Here is a 22,270-nt window from a genome sequence, read left to right on the forward strand (position 1 = left end):
GGTTCCGATATGTCACCGGCTCTGTCGACAGACAAATTGTCGACAAAATGACCGAGGAATCCATGAATTCCAACAGCTCTACTATACCACATACTTCACTACACATGGACTCCTCGTCATCACTATCACGACCGGATCCTATAACAAGTCATGACCAGCTGCTGGTGCTCACTGATCACGGTGATGATGCCCTTGTTCAAGGACTGTCAAGAACTTCCTGCACACAAGCACACGGGTTCGTGAAACGTGTGTGCGTTCTCGGGACACGTATAAGCACTACATATCAGCTTACCGCTTCTGGTGTAGGTAATACCCACGTTGCCATTGGCAGCGTTACTCAACCGTAAAGAACTGGTTATATAACACATATGCGGCTCTTCAACATATATATGTGTGCGTATAAAATTTATACAAATCTTTAGCGTCATATTGTAACGTGTCGCTCAATAAAAAAAAGTTACGCCACAGTCACTATACCCGCCGCATGCTTCGCATAACATCGACTCCCACGGTACGTGGGATCTGCCGAATTTTTTGTTCGATTTTTTTTATATTTCATGGTATTTATTACAAATGCGCGTAATTAGCATACATAGCAAACAAAACACTTTGGCGGCCTCTACCAGCGTACAAGCGTTACACAGAAGTCCTAAAAGGGTATTAAAACAGTACATTTCATGAAGAGTGGATACCAGTCCGGTTGAAATTGTCGCCTGTGTGAAGTTCCGGAAACTATAGAACATTGCTTCATCAGCTGTAAAGACGCCATACTCTTTTGGGACGTTCTACAAAGGGCTTTTAAAAAGCAACTCGATTTAAATTCGTATAGCATACGCTATCTCGTGCCACCCAAAAGCCATTCTATGCCTCTTGACATGCTCTTACTAATGGGTATGCACAGTTAATGGAAAACTCGCATGTTAGACAGGCATGCGGAACCCATGGTATCATCGCGGTGGCATTTCATTCAAATGGCTCTTCAGCTAAAAGAGTTTTATCAACAACTACAGTTTCAACCGGACTGGTATCCCCTCTTCATGAAAGCCACGCTGTTAATTGCAAGTGCTTCGGAAAAGACGCTACATAAATGCCATGTAGTGGAAGGAGTCTCCTTAACGCATTTTGTTCGGCACAGGTCACGACGAAACTGAGCCCATTCGGCGATTTGTAGGCGCATTGGCGAGGCCATCAAACTACGTTTTTTGCACGACGCCATGCTTCGAACAAAGCCGGGATAGTGCGCCCATCGCCGCTAAAAACAAACACACACAGGGTTTCCACTGACTTTCGAGTAAATGTCGCCAAACGACGAGCAAGAAGTCGCCAAAAGTCGCCATTTTTTTTTACAAATTTCGCCAAAAAAGTAGCCATTCTAGATATGTGCGGCATACCCAGTAATAAAAATTTCCACTCACGTATAGCCCCGTAGAATACAGTACCATCCAAGACCCTTAAATTATATTGACGTTTCTCGATGCCAGTCGTATCGCCCGCTTCACCATGGGAGTGCATGGTGCTGCTTCTCCGACTAGCCGCAAGATGTGCGTGGTGGCGCAAGGGTGAATGAACGAAACGCTCATGATATCCTTCCATCCCTGTCCTCTCGTTTCAAAGCTAAAAGTAGGGTATAAACCTTGGGCGAAAACCGTGAAAGCATTATTTGTAGACAGCTTTACGTACCCCTATATGAATTAAAAGGATTAAAAGATTTATTGAAGGTAACACGACAGAAATCTTACAGGAACCGATCATTAGTGAGTCTTACACCTTTTCAGTGTGAACTAATATGATACCGGACATCACTGACCCTTTCTTATAGTTACTTGTATCTACACGCGTCAATCCGATGCGTTTTCGCTGTATAACAATGTAAAATGTTATATAGCAATTGTTTTTATTGCACACGCTCACTGAGAACAGTGAAAAATGCCTCAATAAATAATTTTTATTGCAGAAATAGCCACGTATCCGCCTCTCTTCGCTATTCCAAAACAGTCTTTGCGAGCTGAACTGGGGGTACTGCAACAGTGAATAAGTCGCCAAGCTATTCAGAGCAGTTGGAGCTTTGGCAGAACAAATGGTCGGAACACGCGGCCAACCTGTCGTCTTGCCCCTTCAGATGCGAAACTTCAGATAAGCTTAAAGCACCTAAAGCCATAAACCTAGAGTCAATCACTGCCCCCTCGCGGTTTGCAAGGCAGTCCGCTGACTTACATTTTGCTAGAATGTCGCTGGGGGACGTTCCAGTACCTCCTGCATCTAGATGGCATCCCGAACTAAGGATCCCACTCACTGACCTTATTTTCACAGAACATCAAATAAACGTTTTATTATCTCTCTAGATGAATTGAGGAGGTACACACGAGTTACAGGACGGACATACCGAATGACGCGTAATGTGCACATTCTACTCGTGGGTCTAAAACCAAGAAAAATACTGAGAATGTTGCCGCTCATTCGTTGGGAAGACACTGAGCTTAGGATTGCAAACTCGGTGGAGACCTAAGGCGAAAATCGCCAAAAATTCGCCATGTCGCCATTCATAATTTTAGGTCGCCACGGGCCTCTCAAATTCGCCAATTTGGCGAAAAGTAGCCACCATTGGCAACCCTGAACACACACGAACTTGCAAACAGCTCCAAAAATGAAGAACTATGTCCATCTAGCGGAAAACATATAAAGCAAACAGCAAACATTAGATAATGTGCTGCCGTCTGTGAGGCGTCGTGAGAAACATGTCTCGACTACAGCAGAGCCTATATGGTTCCGCCGTTCTAGCACAGGGAAGTGCTTTAGATCGAAAACCTGTACCATTACTGTAGATACATCGCGCGCGCGCGTGTGTGTGTGTGTTTGTGTGTGTGCGTGCGTGTGTGTGTCTGTAACAACACGCTATAATAAGTATGCACTTAATTGGTTGAAGTGCGCACTAGGGGCTGGATTTCGCTATCGCGTTCAACTCTTAAAGGTGAAGCTTAAGGGATCCCCCATTTTTTACTGAGATATTGCTTGTTCACTGTCCATTCTGCTCTTCATAGCAGCAAATCATACCTATGTAAGGAGTGCGAGGCGTTCCTTTAAGGGAGCCTTCTACTTTCTTTGCCCAGGTTCTTGATGCAGCCACACGGGACTCTGGAAACTACTCGTGCATACCATCTTATGCAGATCCTGCAAACATCACGGTCCACGTGCTCAATGGTAATTTTTCTTCCATGTATTATACTGCACCTGTGCCTCAAAAGAGTGTCAAAGCACTAGGTTGTCCAACCCGTAAACGTGCAGTGCTCGGAGATACAGAATTTGACCTGTACAGGCTCATAGATGGATTCTTTACGCATAAGGAAGCCCTTAGCGCTATCTTCCCGCATGGCAGTACTAAATAATAAAGCTGTACTGTAAATCGCCTTCGTGCACTAGGCACACAACCTCTCCTATCCGCCTCGTGCATCGGTATGGTGGCGCCACCGCTCGGCTCCCCTGGTGACTAGCGAGGAGAAAGGAAGATGTGCCCTCTCCCAACCCCCCATAGGATCCCATGCATTTTGAATCAAGTTTGCGATTTCGTTGCGCAAAAACAAACTAGCGCCATCTCTCGACAATACGCCACACCGACGACGCAACACGTCCTCTTGCTTCCACCGACTGGCCATGCTCCAAGCTAACTCCTCTCTCCACTTTCTTTTATTTCTTTCGGTGGCCGTGAGAGCGCGCGCTGTGCACTGTGCTGTAGCGTACCCGACAAGACCGGCTGGGCTCGTCGCGTCTTCCTGGGCTCGTCGCGTCTTCCTTGAACGTTGCAACGTTAATATTGTGTTAAGGCGGTGGCCACACGTCGGACGACGAGCCCTGATTTCGTTCAGCTGCCATCTCATCAACGGCAATGTTTCAGACGCCTCAGTTGTGTACTTTTGTCCGTTGGTTGCGGGACAAGATGGCCTCCTGCAAGACCGCGTTTTTCCAAGTCAGCTGTGTGTGTAGTTCTCGGCGTCGTAGCAGTTTGATGACGCGAGGACGTCAACTGGTGCTACATCGTGGGAACCGCTGAAGTGACTGCAAGCTTGACGACATTGTGCCAGAATATTCTAGCGTACTGTACGCGCACGATTGTGCTACACTTAAAATACCGCGCTTGGCCTCGAGCGTCAACCTGGTACGCCTGTGTGCAACAGGCGTGTTGTTATCGTTGTCGCGTCGGTTAATATTGAATTGCAATTGGAATACCGTTTTGGCAAAGGTAAGTGAAGCTGTAAGTAGTTGTTCTGCTATATGCTCGCTACTCCACGAACATTACTTCTAGAATCGCATTTTATTTTGAGCTGCACGTACCAAAGGAGAATCTAGCATACGAGATACATTGCACGCGTGCGCATTTCCTATATAAATCTGAGTAATGCCACGGGTGCGCATTTCCTGTATAAGTCTGAGTAATACCATGCTCAATTTAAAGCGCATGTGTTAGAGGATTGTGGCTTCAATGGTGAAAGTGATTAGATATTCCGAATTATGTGATTGCAATGCAGTTAGAACTTTCTCATATGTTAATACGGTCTGTGAACAAAAAAAAAACGCTGTGTGAATGTTGGTTGGTCATTTGCTACAGTACTTTCACGCATTATTATGCAGCTGTGTGACGGCTGTTAAAACGTTCAGCAAGTTAGATTTTGGTTTTCTTGGCCTAGTTGAGTGCTACGAGTGTTGGGCGAAGATAAAATCGCGTGTCTTTTGTGCGTTTCTTAAGCAGGCATACAGCCGTAATAGTCATTGTTGTACTGTTTGGGGTGTTCAATAAAACAAGAATGCTGTTTTGTACTGCAACAATTTTTATTTCATCTGTGTTAACAGATCACGCAAACAACTTGGACACATGCACGTAAGAAACGTACGCAGTACATCGCGCGCACGCATAAAAAAACGGGCCTGTCATTTTAAAACAAATAATATAGAACAATGGACGTAACAGACGGCATGGTTGTCTAGTGGAGCAGCGTCGGCAGTACAAATATCAAACCAGAATGAAACATGAATAGAAAAACGGGGAGTAACAGGCGCTTTACCCACGGCTTCTCTGAGCCGCGCAGATCCACCTATCGCCACCGTCCGCCGTTGGTGGCGCCACCAGTACCACTGAAAGCAGCAGCGCACGAGGCGGATAGTGATAAAAATCGGCATAGGAGCCCCACCCGCAGAATACCGGAGACATGCGGAGCGCTTCATTTTCACTTTGGCATCCATTGCGGAGCTTGTTTTTGTTGGCAATGGGAGGAGAGGGCAGGCAGTGACACCTGACCGCTCTCATGCACACCCCTACAATCACAGTGCATGGTTATTGCGTAATAAATGAGAAAGTATGACGTGATTTCCAAGACTGGGCGGTCTGAAGTTTCAAGTTTATTTTCTTTCTTTCTGATACAGAAAGAACTAGACTCGAATTTTTTTTTGCGATCTACGAGAATCGCAAGAAGCTCACTAGGGCTAGCACGGCTGTCTGATGCGGTCCGAACTCCCTGCGATTCTTTCATCTCGCGGAGTTTGAGGTGATGTTGTTTCAGTTAGCATATTCTACGAAGGTTAACACCTGGTCAACAGCGAACCAGATGCATGGAACGAAGAGTGACCAGCTATAAGTTTAAAGGGTTTTGAATAAATGGACCCAAATACCGGTATTTTTATTGTGACAGAAATTATATGGACACTCTCGGTGGGTTTTAGCCGTTGCCGTCATGTCCCGTATATATGTGTATATATATATATATATATATATATATATATATATATATATATATATATATATATATATATATAAGCCGCAAAGAAGATTAACACAGAAGAAAAAGTTTCCGAAGCGCGCGACCGGGGATTCGAACCTGCGACCCTTCGCTCCGCGGCGCGCTGCGTTAGCCAATTCCGTCACAAATTAAAGTATACATCGTCCAGCATAGTGGCGGCAAGCTATTTATAGACACCATTTATCGCTGGCTGTACGCAGAGCTCGGTGGTGCTTCGGAGTGCTCAGGGGCTTCAGCTTGCCACAAGATGGCACGAAGAGCGCGCTTTAAAGGCTGTCGCCCCGCTAGCAGCTGTGTTGGGTAGGCTGTTTTTGTGTTCGGAGGAACAGCAGTGTTTGAGAGCTGGATCCATGGAGGAAAGAAAAAACCTCCTCTGAAGACGCTTGCTCCTTGCGTTCGTGGCTCATTTCCCATGATGCTCCTGTTTCATTTCCTTTCTTGGCGGGCTCATCAACAAAAACAAAATTTGACTAGCGCGCGCGCCTAGCGTCCACAAGCCAACCTCCTCGGACGGCGCTCCCCCCTCGTACTCCAAAACTCACCGCTTGCCTATCACGTGAGAGTACTCACTTCCCAGCATGCCCCTGTTTCATTTTTTGGCTGGGCTTCAAAAATGTCACGTGACGCTCCCTCCTCGTTTTTTTTTATTCCTCAATGGCTGAATCACAGGCGGCGTTCGACCAAATGGACGAGACGCCACACGTGGCGGAAAAAAATTATGCGAGAGGCGGGCCGTGCTGCGTCGTTGCCCGCACTGCGTTTGCGTTGTCTCGCTGGCGACGCACACTAGTTTTCGATTCTGGAGTCTTGGCATAACGCGAGCGCATGCGCCCAAGAGTGGGTCGGGTTCCTGCGCATGCGCCCTGACGACTCGCAAATTTCATGGCTCCCCTAGCTCCTTGAACGGGGAGGTTTGTACGGGGAGGGCGCTTATCTCTTGAACGGGGAGGTTTGTACGTCTTGTGCTTTCACCGCAAAGTTTGCGTCGATGCTGTGACCACGACGGTCACTTCGCCCGCTGCAGCGGCCGCATTTGAGAACGGAGTGAGCTGCTAGCTAGAAGAGCCAAAGTAAGAGGCGAGTTGAAGTAACAACTGTGACACTTGATAGTTCGCGCTTGTCCTGTATGTGTTGTTTTCGTGGGCCCTTCGCGCTTGAGCAGCGTGCAGCAAGTTTCGAGTTGTTAACTCCACTGGCAGTGTTGCGATGGCAGCATTCATTCAAGCCTCGTCCTCGGAGGAGGCGGTGGTGGCACTCGCCGCAGTAATTGCTCATTCGTTTGTCATTGTGACTCGGAAACTGCCATAGACAACTTCGGAGCGGGTAGGGTTTACAGGACGGCCCTAGACATTCTCTCCCATAATCCGCCATCCCAGCTTGTTACATTACTCTGAACACTGCTCGCAGAGGCCTAATTGGTAATGAAGCGCAAATGCTCGAGCGATCTGAGCGCAGGCTATACTAGGGGACGCTGCAGAAGCCGACGATCTCCCTTCAGCCTCCAAATAAAGATTGCATACATACCACGACATTTGCGGGCACTACCGCGTAGGCCGCCAAACCTTTACTGCGTCGGTCCTCAAGCAGGCGCGAGATTCTACGACGTAAACTATAGAAACCTCCACTTTTCTCTCCCCTCCCTTATATATACGCAACACAAGTTCACCCGGGAATGTACCCTAATTCGGACTGCAAGTTTTGTTCTGTCAGTCACGCTATGTGGCTGTGTAAGAATTACTCCCCTCCCCCGAGCCTTCGTAAACATTTAAATAGTCGGGAGCTGTGGGAGGCTGCCATGCGCAGCTACAACCACGCACTTCAGGGGGCTAGCTTGAGGTGGTAGGGGAGGCCTACCGCGATCCCCCGCCTTCTCCCAGCCCTTTTCCCTTGGGAGTTTCTCTCGCTCTCGAGCTGCTTGCCATTCACAGTCCTATTGGTTGCTATCGCATTCATTGTTACACCCTTGCGGCTAAACTGCGACCTTTTACTCATGCACTGAGGAGCAAAACCGTGCAGTGTCAAGCGCGCAGGAGCGCTCGAAGCCGTTTAAAAAGCGCCGGAAGCCGCGACTCCTAACCGATACGAGGTTTTTATTGCGATAGCAATTATATGGACAGTATCGACGAGTTTTTGCCGTCGTCGTCATATCCCTCCCGTATGAAGTCCAAATTGATAAGATCCCCCCGCGCATCGCATGTTCTACCGCGGGTAAAAGTGCGGCCGAAGCAGAGATTAAACGAACCGGCCCATTTCCGTCACTCGGAGGGTGCATGCGATAACATCACCCCGCTCGGGAGGCCTGCCGTCGAAGCAGACAGGAAACGCCCCGGCCGTCTTTAACGACCATGAAAAGAAGCGAGAGGGGAGGGGTGTCGCGCCAGCACCAACTTTGAACTTTCAATCTAAGGGCGCGGGCGCGGTCGCGATCGCTGGCGCGCGCGCTATCTCGACAGCCATCACAGCAGGCGGCTCGTATATCCTTCTACGTGCTGCGCTCTCAACGCGAAGTGACTATGCGGAGAGCATCTCTCCCTGGAGCGGCCGTATTCTCTTACACCAGCGTTTTGTAGTTACGCGAGATCAGATACAAAACAGTTAGCTGCCAGGCTCACTTCGTATAACACTATAATTTGTTGCTATCGCATTCATTCCTTCGCCCTTGCGGTGAAACTGTGACTTTTTTTGTTTTAAGGGCGTAGCTCCACTTAGTCTAACCTTGTCACGTCTCCGTTGTCCGGCGTTACCGGCGTAAACGGCAGTATCTTCCGTATAATGCAATAGATGGCGCTGTCTCAGAAGTACATACAAACTGCAGTTCAGGGGCGATATTCTAGATGGCGCTGTACACAATCTGTGTCATCACCATTTCTCGTCTCATTTCCTAGATGACGTTGGTCCAATAGAATTGTGTGCAATATGGAGCTTGTGTGAATCGACACTAGATGGCGCTAGAAGTGCCGCTGCTCTCCGATTGGCTGCTGCGCGGGCTGCGAGGGGATGCGCGGGGAGCGAGCGCCTCTCTCATTTTCCTGGATCGTCGCCGTACGTGTCGGATCGTTGGTGGAGCATGAACGATGCGCAGCGGCGGGCGCTCGCTTGGCGGCAGCCAGGCGGATCCCGAAACGGTGCGCGCCAAGGACGCCGCTGCGAAACGGGCTCAACGAGAAACGGATCCCGAGGCCATGATTGCTTCAGGATCTTCGCCCAAGCTCTTCATCATTCACCCGTGGATATGCTGTAATTTTTTTACATGTAGTTTTTTATCATTGCTTCTGTGTGTATGTATTTCATTTATTATCAGTATGGCGAGGTCGATTAGATATATTCATTTCCTGCTATTTTCATAAGTTCTCATTGGAAGTCTTCCCCCACGGATGATAGCGTAGTGATTGCTTATGCTGTGAGCACTTTTCCTGGTATAAAATTGTGTTTTTTCCAGCTCGCTTTATCGAACCTTGACGTAGACTGCTCAGGAATTGAAACGCGATTCTCGGAGGCTATACTGGCGGTTGGGCCAGCAGTTGCGGCGGAATAGTTCTATGCATATCGTGGTCTTATCAAGCACATGACTACACTGGCACTTATAGGGTACCTTTTGGCCCGACGTAACGTCAGTGCTCACGTTAGAGCACAGACATCAGTTGCATCGAAACGAAGTGCACGCTACGGTGCGATGATGTGCCTATCGTACATAATATTCGTTTGCGTGGTCCTCCAGAATCAAGCAACGCTTTAATATAGGTTGCCGAGTCATAGGGTTAAATATTTAATGTTTATTACATTATCATCAAAGCCAGTGTGTCGGAAAGGAACGAAAACCAAAAACGAAAAACGAAAGAACAAACGTTATTTCTTACCGGAACGGAAACGTAACCGAAATTTTATTATTTCGTTCCGGAGTGAAACCAAATTTTTTTATTGTTTTTTGGATCACGAGAAAACTTGGCAATCCGGAACAACTGAGGTCATGCAACGTGAGCAATTATGCATTTCTCAGGGTACAGTATTAGCGCGTACCTCAGGCAGGAATTCTAAGGCAAAGATATGTTGAAATTTCGCGAAAATCGAAAACAGTGGCAACCAGAGATGTTTACGTTAAAGCAAGTGGACTTTTGCGCGCCTGTCACGCAGGCCAGCATGGAGAGGGCATTGTCGGCGCTGAAGTTTGTTACAGCGAAGGCTGTTATGAGATCACAACAGTTGATTTTGGCACCACAGTTGTCCGCCGCCGCCGCTATCGCGTGAAACACGAAAAAATGAAATGAGAAACGAGTTTCTAGGATCGGGTGGGATTTTGCGTGGCAGTCGAGTACTTCACCACAGCGCCACGCTGGTGCCTGTAACTCCTTCGCAAAAATACTCTATACAGGTGTCATCTCGGGCAAGGAATAGTGTTAACATATGTAATATTACGTGGCAGAAGAGTAAAATAACAGCCTGGCTTCACACAATGTCAATTGCGCAACGAGTCGGTCGTTGAATGCTTCCAGTCCGTTACAAATGGCTCAGCCATAATTCTTCATCGTCATCAGCCACAGCACAAAGTGCGCATAATGCCTTACAGATGTGTAGCGGGTACCAACGTTATCCGAAGAATGACGAAAAATGGCATAGTGGGTGCTTCGCTACTACAGAAAAATTACGATGATTTATGGTGTACCTTGCATGTCTACTTGTATTAGTCGTCCCAAGAGAGTCTACAATGGTATCTAGAAAGGCCGCTCTTCCAGCTTTCGCAGTGACTGTGCTGCGTATTCCGCGCAGGCCTGGCGATTTTTTTATCATAACAGCGGTCTCGCACATCACAGAGTACACTTAATGACGTGCTCCTTCTGAGCTCATGCTCACTCCCTTGACAAAAAGCACTGAGTCTGCTAAAAAAATCGTAATTAACTTTTGAGAAAATAAATACTATGACTTTGAAGGGTATACTGATTTGTGCTAGTTGGTAGGAATTCGTGGTACAGTTACTTCTGCTCCTCTAAAGAACGTGGGAAGAACGTGTTTTACCCCTGTCCCACTTCCTTAAGAGGATGGTAAGTAACTATATCAGAAATGCAGGGTTTTTTATGATTACCTTAAGTTCAAATTTTTGCATACAAAAAAAAACCGTTACGAACCATTAGGGAACATTTTTTTTCGTTCCGAAACAGGAACGGAACGGTACATTTTACGGTGGAATGAAACTAAAACCCATAGAGTTTCTTAATATATTACCTAGAGGGGAATCTGGCGCTGGTGTCTATGCGGGCTCCTTCAGCGGCGCTTGAGACACCATGGGAATCATGGGAAGTACAGGCTTCGGATCTGCTTCGGGTGGCTTTCGATCTTGAGATTCGCGACGCTAGTTTGCCTAGTGTAAAACAAAGTGATATGAAGTTATTTCCCATTCAAACTTGCTTCATTCTTTTGTACGTAAAACTTATGCAAAACGTTTGGCTCAACGATCGCAGCGCCAGTTTTCCTCTCTAGGTTATTGTATGAAACACTATGCTAAAACCAAAACGAAAAACATTTCGTTTCGACGCCCTAATTGAAAGCGGACAGTCAACACTGCAACCAGAATTGACGTCACCACCTCATGCTGCTGCCACAGAGTATTGTACAACAGCAGTTACCTGGCGTGCTCTGTGGTAGAATACTTGACTGCCACACACAATTCTTGGGTGCAATTCCGACTGGAATGTTGAGTTATATTCTTTGCATACGTCGGTATTTTTCATTCACTGACAACGCCACCGTCGCCGACACCGGACCTTGTGCGACACAGGCTCCCTAACGCTTTTGCGTTGTGGAAGCGACCGCATTCAGACGTAGGTGGGCGGAGACAGTTGAAAGTAGCAGAACAGCGCACTAAACGAGGCGCACAGGGCACTGCATTGCTCACCTTGGGACCCTTGAAAGTCCCTTGTGTATCTTCCTTGTGTGTTGCGTCTTTTCTTGCGCTTAGTGACTTTTCATCATTATCTACCAACTAGGCCCTCAGAAAGTCGTTTTAAGATAGATCGATAGATAGCTTTTCCGCTGCATCTAGTTTTTACGCTCCTCTTCGGTGTTGCTGGTATCAAAAGTGGCGGAACCGGTTGCGTGAGCCAGGCTTGCATTATCTTGCATAAAGAAAAAATTAAATGCTTAAACTGTTATCTCTCATGTAGAGTCCCGCGTGCACTTGATTGGCAGGTGGCGCTACTATGCCTACGCATGCGCAGATAAGTGTAGTACCTAGTTTCTTTTCGATGTCTTGTATGTTTCATGTTTGCACGCCTTATTTTGTGCAGGAGAGAAGCCGGCTGCCATGCAGCACGGACGCCAGGGCAACCTTGCCGAGCGGTCACTGTCATCGCTGATGCTGGTGTCGGCGGTGCTGCTTCTGCACCGACTCTTCTCTCACTTCGTGGTACACAGATAGTCCGGCGGGCTTCGGGACATTCGTTTCACGACTGAGCAGCGTATCAGCTTGGCTCTGCCGTCGACCTAAGCAGCGAGAATGTGTGCTTGACGGGACGCACTCCAGGAACGGCCGCTGTACACCGCCTCTGTGCTGGCGGACAGGGTTCCTCAGTCAACACCTTCAGTTGTTTTGCCCATGTTTATGCTCGACACGCAAGCATTTCTCTTGGATCTCGCCACGAGAGAGCCGTTCCGTGGAAGGAAAACCTCGAGAGTAAGCTGGCAGCAGTCACGTATCATCGGATTTGTTCGTCCCTCATTAGCGCGACCAGCTGCCACTTTGTCATTCCTTGAATAGGCCTGAAACTGGCTTCGACGCTTGTTTTCTGTCTGTGTATTTACCCAGGATATTTCTTTTTCTTCATGGCCAATGTCACGGAAAGGACAACAACGTCGTCGAATATAAGAAAAAATGGCACAGGAACAAGAAATCTATGCGCACACTTTAGAAAGGCCTCCTGTTATGTAACCAAATTAAACGAAAGTCTTGTTTCAATGGCTGGACGTGTCGTGCAACACATTTCCCGTCAAATATAATGTGCAAGCTTTGAGAATAGAAACGTTTAGAATCACTATACGGATGAGTAAACACTCTGCAAGTATCATGCGTGCGCATATCCGAATATTTAGTGGCGATCCCATAAGTGAGAAAGAGTGCCCTGGGAGTTCCCTCGAGCTTGGTGAACCGATGCCGTGCTGCATTTCCGCAGGGTCATGTGCGTATTCCATTGACACTTTGTCGCAGAGAATATTGTCATCGGTAAAAAAAATGCCAAATCAATCACACGCATAACTGTCACGAAAGAAGCCTTTGTTGGTAGCGCAGGTGGTGTTGTCTCAAATGTTTACATGAACGATCTGTATACGCACCGCTATTTCACATTTTCTGTCAAGCAATGCTGAGTTGTATCGACGTTTCCTGTTGCGTTTTTTTTGTCAAAGCCTGCGCTCTGTTGGACAACGTACTTAAATCTTCCAACACGTTCTATTCAGTATATATATATATATATATATATATATATATATATATATATATATATATATATATATATATATATATGTCTGCATTTCAGTTCATCTCTTGTGAGGAATGCAGAACTGTGATGTTATAGAAGGCACTGTCGTGTAAGCGTTTAAGGAAGGAAGATGCCAAGAAGTAGCTTGTCCATATCCTAGCTCTGGAGCACATTACTGTCTATGGGACAGCAGAAGACCAGCAAAACTTTATAGCTAGTGCGTATGCCTTTCCAAGCTCTGAAATGCTGCGTGGCATATGATGGTGGCAGATCATTTTAGCGCAAGCACATTGTGGCGAATCTAGCGGCCTTTCTGCGCAAGGACAGACGCATGCTTCTTGAAGTGTGACAGATGAGCCCACTGCCCAAGCAGAAGCAAAGTGACACAAAATCTCAAGAGTTGTTACTTTCTTGACGCGGTAATCTGCGTGGTCGGGCACTTTTGAAACCGTGCAACACTAGTTTCACAGCAACTCCAGTTAAAGCACAGTGCCGCGGACTTCTCCAGCAACACGATGGCTTGTTTCCCACATGCTTACGGTTGAAATGCAAACTTTAGCGAAAGGCATATAATGAAATGCTAAACACCAAAGCGATCGATGCGCTATAGATTTTCTGCCACCATGAGTAGCAGCGATGTGGCTCACAGTCAAGACCTCGTCGCGGTTCATGCCGGTGCACTCGTTTCCAAGAGTTCAAAGATATCGCGCCTTGCATTTACAGTTGCAAGCAACATCTTCTCGCCAGAAAGTACTGACAGTATGGAAACCTTGCTCCCAACCACATTTCATACCGGCTGGCCGTGTAAAGGCCATTTCGTGACGTTCCTTCCTTAGGTGGCCTTCATATAACAGATGACTTTATTACCAAACTGTAAAAGGTTCGTTCCATCCACCGCACCCTCAAACCCCACCAGCACTTTCGGCTTCTCGAGCATGGATCGCATTTTTCGCCAACCTCAACCTTCCTACCCAACTAGTGGCGTTCCCTGTTTCCAAGAAAAAAAACGAGAAAAGAAGATGTACTTCTGAATCGGCCAGCGCTATTCATCGTGACTAGGGTATACACAACTCCGGCTAAGTTCCGAAATTTCGCACCGCGAAAAGTTTATCTTGGTCGATGAGCAGGCGGCGGCTCTACCGCGAGGTCACCAGTCAAAGTGCATGATAAACGGCGGCGACGTGAAGCCGCTGCGAAAGCATCGACAAGTGAGAGAGACAACGCCCTTGCTTTGGACGAATGCCGTCGTCGCCAAGGCTTCAGTCAGATGTGTGTGCGTGTGTGTGCGTAACTGTGTTGTTGACACCTCATTCTCTGTTCCACTGACTTCCTCTGAGACACCAAAGCAGAAGTTCACTGATTATACTGAGAACGACAGGAAACGGAAGTGCAGGTACGCACCAGCGATGCAGTGTCGCTCATGGACAAATAAAAGGGGCAAGCAGCCACTGTTTGAATGAAAACGTCTCACTGTGCGTGTCTTGCGGGTTGAAGACGTGTGTCTCGTCGTCACCCCGACAGCGTTCGTCGGCGGCAGTACAGGATAATCACCGTGAAAATTCTGCTAGATCCCGCGCACTGTGGAAATCGATGTTTTGCGAAGCACTCTGCAGTGATTATTTGACGTTGATCTAGACAGGCGTTACGATGCGGACCCGCGTCGTCGTGTAAATCGAGTAGACGTGATCCAACAGGCATACCGACAACGCCAGGACAGCTGAAGGCCAGTTTGCAGTCCCAATCGCAAAATTGAGGTAAAATTGAACGTGCATGTTTCAACAAGCGCTTGCTGTCGCGACTTGAGCAATCCCAAACTGAAAGTGTGAAAGATAAGTATGACGTTGCTGCACTGGCGTAGCCATGGATTCAAAACCACCGAAATTTTTTCAGTTTTGCATGTTTATATATGCACGCACACACAAACTCACGCACGAACCTGCATAAAGAATCGTTGAACCCACCCCTGCCTGGAAAAATTTCTGGCTACGCCACTGCATCGCCGTAAGAGCGGATAACCGACATCAAAGCAGCATTAGGAGTGACAGTTAGTCAGCACTTAGCAATGTTTTGTCAAGTGCTGGCTCTATATGTGTAAAGTTCGTGAGCAATAACGATGGCTTCACGACCTATGAATTGTTTTATTTAACGCCATGCTTGTCGGGTCTTATCTGTCCTGAAAATACCTTATTATTGAGGCATTAACGGAGCTTGGACCACCCGCTGGGATAGTTTAGCGGCTCAGTTTCTGGACGGCTAAGCTTTAAGACGCGGGTTCGATTCCTGGCCGCTTTGTTCTAACGAAATGCCGAAATACCCGCCATTAGGTGCAGGAAGCACATCCGGAGTCCCCTGCCACGGCATGATTAGGTGCGCCTCAAAGGGAACTGCCAGTGACATGAAATGAGATGACTCCACTGATGGAAAGATTGTCCCTCGCACTCACTCAAACCAACTCAGTTTTTTTTTCGTGAGAGGTGGATTTATATTTTTGTTTCTTAATTGAAAGTCGCGAAAATGTCCTGTGGCGCCTCTGGCGGCAAAAACATGAACGATCCGACGTACCCGGCCACGTGACCGTTCATTGCTGTACGCGGTTGTCAGTATTGAGATATTGTTCGTTTCTTTATATTAAAAGGTGTTATTCCATAAAGATCTACATATAAGCGTGCGTTAGTAGTATGCATTAAAGTGGCGCTGCCTTCGTGTGACGTAATGATCCCATGTTCCTCAGCGCGTCTCGAGCAACTTTTCAGCGTGATCATGCAATCGTGCATGTAGTTTCCAGGTAGCTAAGATTTTGGAGCGACATAGTTTCGCTACCTACACTTCGTCTCAGAAATGGCGCGCGCTGCTACTCGGCGCGGCCGCGCATACGCGTAGTCACGTTTTCGTTGACTTGGCTTGGCTCGTGCATCGAGAGAGTAACGACGCCGGGACAAGCCACCCATGACACAGGCGCAGGCAACCTTGCACGCATGCGCACAAAACGCGGCACAAATACAGGGAAGGTGTATTATATGCCACATAATCTCATTGTAACAGCTTGTTGTTTTCAAAAGTAGTTGAAAAGCTATAAATAAAGGTGGTTAAGCATAGTTACAGGAACTCCTGCGAAAGCAGAACAACGATAGCTTTCACAAATCGCGAGAAGGGCTGGCGGAATCGCTATCAATACTCAGCGTTGCTGCAGGAAAGGTACGTCCGTGTTTAGAGCCTTTCAGATCGAAAAATACTGCTTGTAAAATAACTACGTGCTTTTGGGATTAACTACTGTAGGTACAAACACTGCGAAGGGTGAGCGTTCTGTCGCGCCGTAAAAAAAATGGATCGAGAAAAAACAGTTGTCGTTCTCTTTAAATTGTTGTCAGCATTACGACCGAGTTGGCAACACTGCGTGGCCGAGTATATATGGATATATGAGAGGGAACACGTGAGCACGTGTCGAACAGCGTCGTCACACTCCAATTCGATCGACACTCGGGCGGCACTGTTGAAATTAAGGTTTCCGTGCACTGTTGTCACTCCCACCCATAGGTCGGCGAAATAAACGGAGTTCACTCAGACTAACTCAATAAATATGTTTTTCGCATAGGACTCACTCGGACTCAGAATCAACAAAATTTTGCTAAAGCGGACTCACTCGAACTCAGATACACGAAACTTTTCCTCAAATTGGCTCACTCGGATTCAGAATCACCAAAACTTTCCTCGAACAGACTCACTCGGACTCAGAGTCGCAGAATTTTCCTGCAGCCAGACTCACTCGGACTCAGACTCACCGAAATCTTCCTCAAGCGGACTAACTCAGACTCACTAGAATTTTCCCCAAGCGCAGTCATTCGGATTCAGACTCGCGAAAATACAACTCAGCCGGACTCACTCGGACTCACGAAAATATAACTCACGCGGATTGAAACCAAACTTTTTCTAAACCGGACTCACTCGGACTCAGACTCACTAAAATTTTCCTGGAACGGACTCGTTCGGACTCATCGGACTCGCCAAACTTTTCTCAACCAGACGTATTCTGACTAAAAATCAGCAATACTCGATTTGGCAGGGCTCATACATTAAAGATCAAAGAAGCACAGTAAAAAGCTTATCTAGAATAACATATGTAAAAGGTTTACAAGGGTCAGGCAACTTTGAAAAATATACAGGGTGTCCCAGCTGTCCTTAGCCATTGGTTAAAAAAATACAATATTAGAGGCAGGCGAGTGAAGTCAGTTGCAAATTGCTGACAGTCACCTCGCGCACTACAGACAATTTTTCGTTTGGTAATTTTTTACTAATTACGAATATTTAATTAAATTGCTAAATATTGACTTTAGTCAAGAAATGCGACTTGCACAGTTCGAGAGCGTCTTCAGGAACCCCAAATGCATTATTTGCAATAAAGAAAGTCTCACGTATACCATTTTTTCTAAGCTGCAAAGCCCGGGAAATACAAAAAGAACCACGTGACTAGCGCATTTGCGCGCAGCGAAAGTGCTGCCCTCAGCCGTGGTTTGAGCGAACGAAATCAGCTACGGCCGCGACTCGCCGGCTCCGTTGCAGCCATAGGCCGATAACTTAACGGTGGTTTCTTGGCCCGCGCTCAACTTGCACCGTCACGCGTCCCAACTGGCTGACGCGAGTCAAGATGCCACCGCCCACTTATCGGCCTATCGCTGCAACGGAGCCGGCGCGTCGCGGCCGCAGCTGATTTCGTTCGCTCAAACCACGGCTGAGGGCAGCAGGTTCGCGGCGCGCGAACGTGCTAGTCACGTGGCTCTGAATTTCACAGGCTTTCTTTGCAGCTTGGAAAAAATGGTATACGTGAAACTTTCTTTATTGCAAATAATGCATTTGGGCTTCCTGAAACGCTCTCGAACTTTGCAAGTCGCATTTCTTGCCTAAAGTCAATATTTAGCAATTTAATTAAACAATCCTAATTAAAAAATAATTAACTACCAAACAAAAATTGTCTGTAGTGCGCTAGGTGACTGTCAGCAATTTGCAACTGATTTCACTCGCCTGCCTCTAATATTGTATTTTTTAACCCTTGGACACCCGATGTATGGTACCTCTCAACATACAAGAAGTTGTTTCCCGCACATCTCAATGTCTACAGTAAACTGAAATTGGACATTGCACGTGATTTTCACAATATTAGAAGTGTTTCCCTTAAGGATAAAATTGGGTCAGCGGACCATAAAAAAAATCCCCACCATATCCACGAAGTAATGATGTTAGAGGAGCTTGCTCGGAGATAATCGGGTAAACCGTGAACGCTCCGCACAATTCCTCTACTGTCATATAAAAACGTCACACGTTGTTATGGTAGCGATTGTGGTCAGGTTGTTGTCGAACCACAAGCGGTCGCAGACCTTGCAGCTGTGGCCGAATGTGTGGTCGAGGAAATCGCGCTTGAAGCGCGCGTCGGCGCCACAAACTTCAGGCAGCGACCGCTTTCGGCGCTTGGCCGCTGCATTCCGCGCCCGTACCTCTTCGAGGTTCTCTTGCCGCCGCTTCCACGCTGCTTCGGCTCCGCAGGCTTGTAGCTCGGGGTCCGCACGACGCTGAAGTCTCGCTGCGGCCTAACGAGCTCTCACTGCAGGGTCCTGGCGACGAGCCCGCGCTGCTGCTGCCTTGCGAGCTCTCAGCTCCGCCGCCTTGTTTTCTTCGTTCATGTTATTAGTATCGAAGCGCGCTGACTAACGACTGTCGAAAGAGAGACAAAGCGCGCAGTTGTGGCCCTCTAGCGCTCTCCTATCAAACTAGAGCACGCGCCAGAGTGGAACGAGCAACGCATGCTACAGTTGGCTATGCTATATCTGGTTTTGCCTGCGTTAATGACATCATCAAGACGCTCGAAGAGTAAGAAGAAGACCTCTTTCGCGCGAGCGTGCGAATACTACAGTTGGCTATGCTATATGTATGGTTCCGTCTTTTCGGTGTTTATTTTAACATGAAAGTGTTTTATGCCGGGGTCCACCAAGCACTTCCGTTACCGGATATGACGTTCATAAAATGGACGCCAAAGGGTGCGAAAGAAAAAAACCGAGAAAAAGATCCGCCGCTGGGAATCGAACCCACGACGTTGCGGGAGCGACGGTAAGCGCCCGATGCTAAACCAAGTAGGCTACCTCGCAGATGAGAGTGAGAGTGGTTCGTGAGAGAAATGAAAAGGGGCGCTACTTTCTGCCTCCCGTCGTGGGTCACGGCTCAGCGACCGACCTCGCAGATGCTGGACATAGCACGAACGCGCCTATATCTTTCACACATTCTCTCTCGCACGGTGCTCTCCGCTGGCGGTGTAGGTAGGCGGGGAGGAGCGGGGCGGTGCCGCCGTCTGTGAGAGCAGAAAAGAAGTAATGTATCACGATCGACACTTACTAGCGCTAGAGTGTACTGGAACAGGGGAGAGCTCGGAACGGCCGCAGCACCAACGTAGAGAAAGTGAAGCCCAAACAGGGTCGATCCACCTGCAGCGCAGCGATCGGTAGTCTGCAATGTGTCGTTGTTTAAGAGTTGCGCGCGGCTCAGGCAAAGTGGTGCAGGGGTAGAATGCCCGCTTCCCACTCAAAAGGCCCGGGTTCGAATCACAGTTGTAGATGGTGGGTTTTTATTCTTAGTGTCACCTTTTATAGCTGTTGTATTGGTTTTTACTTTCTTTCTTAAAACTAGCGTCTGTTGCTATGTGTTGCTACAAAAAAGTATCGTAAAATGTGAAATCTCGTTTCTAGTCCCGTATTCGCGAAAATCACGGAGGCCATATACTTTACGTTTTTGTTCAATCCCGGGCGGTGGCGCTGCAAATAACTGCGCTCACTGACAAATTTCTTCTATTTTACTTCACATTTTGCGTTACTTTTCGAAGCAACACGTAGCAACTGAAACTAGTTTTAAGAAACAAAGGAAAACCGATACAGCTATAAAAGGTGACGCTAAGAATAAAAAGCCGGCAGATCCCACGCATTGTGGGAATCGATGTAATGCGAAGCAGCCAGCAAAGAGCTGCATACATCGTCTTGTATGTCGTTTAGCAAAATGCGTGTCATGGTTTTCATGTTAACTCCTATTATTTATGTTCGTCACACAGTAACGTCGCGCAATACCAACGTCGGGGCAGATCAAGCTAGCGAAACGGCCGCCAGCGCACCATGAGCCTGGCACGTAAGTCATGCTGTACATGACATGTGTGTCATGACTTTCGTGTTAACTCGGGTTATTTATGTTCGTCCCACAGTCACGTCGCAAGATACCAATTTCGGTGTATATCGAGCTAGCAAAACGGCCGCCAGCGCACCATGAGCGTGGCACGTAAGTCATGCTGTACATGACATGTGTGTCATGGTTTTCATGTTAACTCGTGTTTTAGGGGCGAAGCTCCTTAAGGCGGCACCCGTTCGTCCCTCGTAGTCGTAGTAGTGCGTAACCAGTCGTAACGCTAGTATCAGATCTTGACCTCCAAGGTGGTGCCTGTGGGAGATTCTTCCTGTGCGTTGTTGAACAATAAAAAATTCGCAGCGTGCGCGTTAACTAAAAGCCGAATTCTTCTGTCTCTCATTGCCCATTATCAGCCATTGGCATGTTCCAGTAGGAAACGTTAGTAGAAGTAGAAGTGTAAGTGTTAGCTAAAAGCCGACTTCTTCTGTCTCTCATTCCCATTAGCAGCCATTGTTTACCTCCAAGGTAGTGCCTGGTGAGATTTCTCCTGTACGTGATTAAACAATAAAAATTTTGTTCAAAACGCCGTTGATTGATGAAATAAACCAACGAAAGACGCCAGATGTTTTCTAAAAGCAAAACGAAAGAACGCCAGATGTTTCTAAAGCAAAACGAAAAGACGCCAGCTGCTTAACGAAAGACGCCAGATGTTTTCTAAAGCAATGGTTTCCTAAACAATGAAAATTCACAGCGCACATGTAAAATTAAAGTGAGGTGCAAGTCATCATAACTCATCGAACCTTTAGTATAAACGCGTCCGATCTCACGTCGGTGATGATGTACTGGGCAGAATTCACGGAAGATTCACGGTTTACCGATGAACCTCCGCAGCTTCGCCCACTCATCATCATTCACTCCGTGGATATGCTGTGATTTTTTTATGTTCGTCACACAGTGACGTCGCAAGATACCAATTTCGGTGTATATCAAGCTAGCGAACCGGCCGCCAGCGTACCATGAGCGTGGCACGTGTCATGCTGTACATGACATGTGTGTCATGATTTTCATGTTAACTTGTGTTATTTGTGTTCGTCACACAGTCACGGCGCAAGATACCAATTTCGGTGTATATCGAGCTAGCGAAACGGCCGCCAGCGCACCATGAGCGTGGCACGTGTCATGCTGTACATGACATCCGTGTCATGATTTTCATGCTAACTCGTGTTATTTATGTTCGTCACACAGTCACGTCGCAAGATACCAATTTCGGTGTATATCAAGCTAGCGAAACGGCCGCCAGCGCACCATGAGCCTGGCACGTAAGTCATGCTGTACATGACATGTGTGTCATGACTCTCGTGTTAACTCGTGTTATTTATGTTCGTCACACAGTCACGTCGCAAGATACCAATTTCGGTGTATATCAAGCTAGCGAAACGGCCGCCAGCGCACCATGAGCGTGGCACGTAAGTCATGCTGTACATGACATGCGTGTCATGATTTTCAAGTAAACTCGTGTTTTTATGTTCGTCACACAGTCACGTCGCGCAATACCATTTTCGGTGTATATCGAGATAGCGAAACAGCCGCCAGCGCACCATGAGCGTGGCACGTGTCATGCTCTGCATAACATATGCGTGTCATGATTTTCTTGTTAACTCGTGTTGTTTATTTTCGTCACACAGTCATGTCGCAAGACACCAATTTCGGTGTATATCAAGCTAGCGAAACGGGCGCCAGCGCCCCATGAGCGTGGCACGTAAGTCATGCTGTACATGACATGTGTGTCATGATTTTCATGTTAACTCGCGTTTTAAATGCGAAGCATTTCTTAGCGAACTTCTGCGACTTTGAGCGTACCTATCT

General features: G+C 47.4%; 1 protein-coding gene across 1 annotated transcript in view; it reads left to right on the forward strand.

The window, feature by feature from the left end:
* LOC119388279 (uncharacterized) overlaps window positions 1-13,255 on the forward strand; it is a 406,814-nt gene extending 393,559 nt beyond the window's left edge. The window contains exons 5-6 of the mRNA XM_037655960.2: window positions 3,108-3,198; window positions 12,065-13,255. Coding sequence (XP_037511888.1) covers window positions 3,108-3,198; window positions 12,065-12,195 — 222 coding nt within the window. The 3' untranslated portion in view covers window positions 12,196-13,255. The remainder of the gene's footprint in view (window positions 1-3,107; window positions 3,199-12,064) is intronic.
* Window positions 13,256-22,270: the final 9,015 nt, after the last annotated feature.

Source organism: Rhipicephalus sanguineus, chromosome 3, assembly GCF_013339695.2.
Source record: "Rhipicephalus sanguineus isolate Rsan-2018 chromosome 3, BIME_Rsan_1.4, whole genome shotgun sequence".
NCBI lineage: Eukaryota > Metazoa > Arthropoda > Arachnida > Ixodida > Ixodidae > Rhipicephalus > Rhipicephalus sanguineus.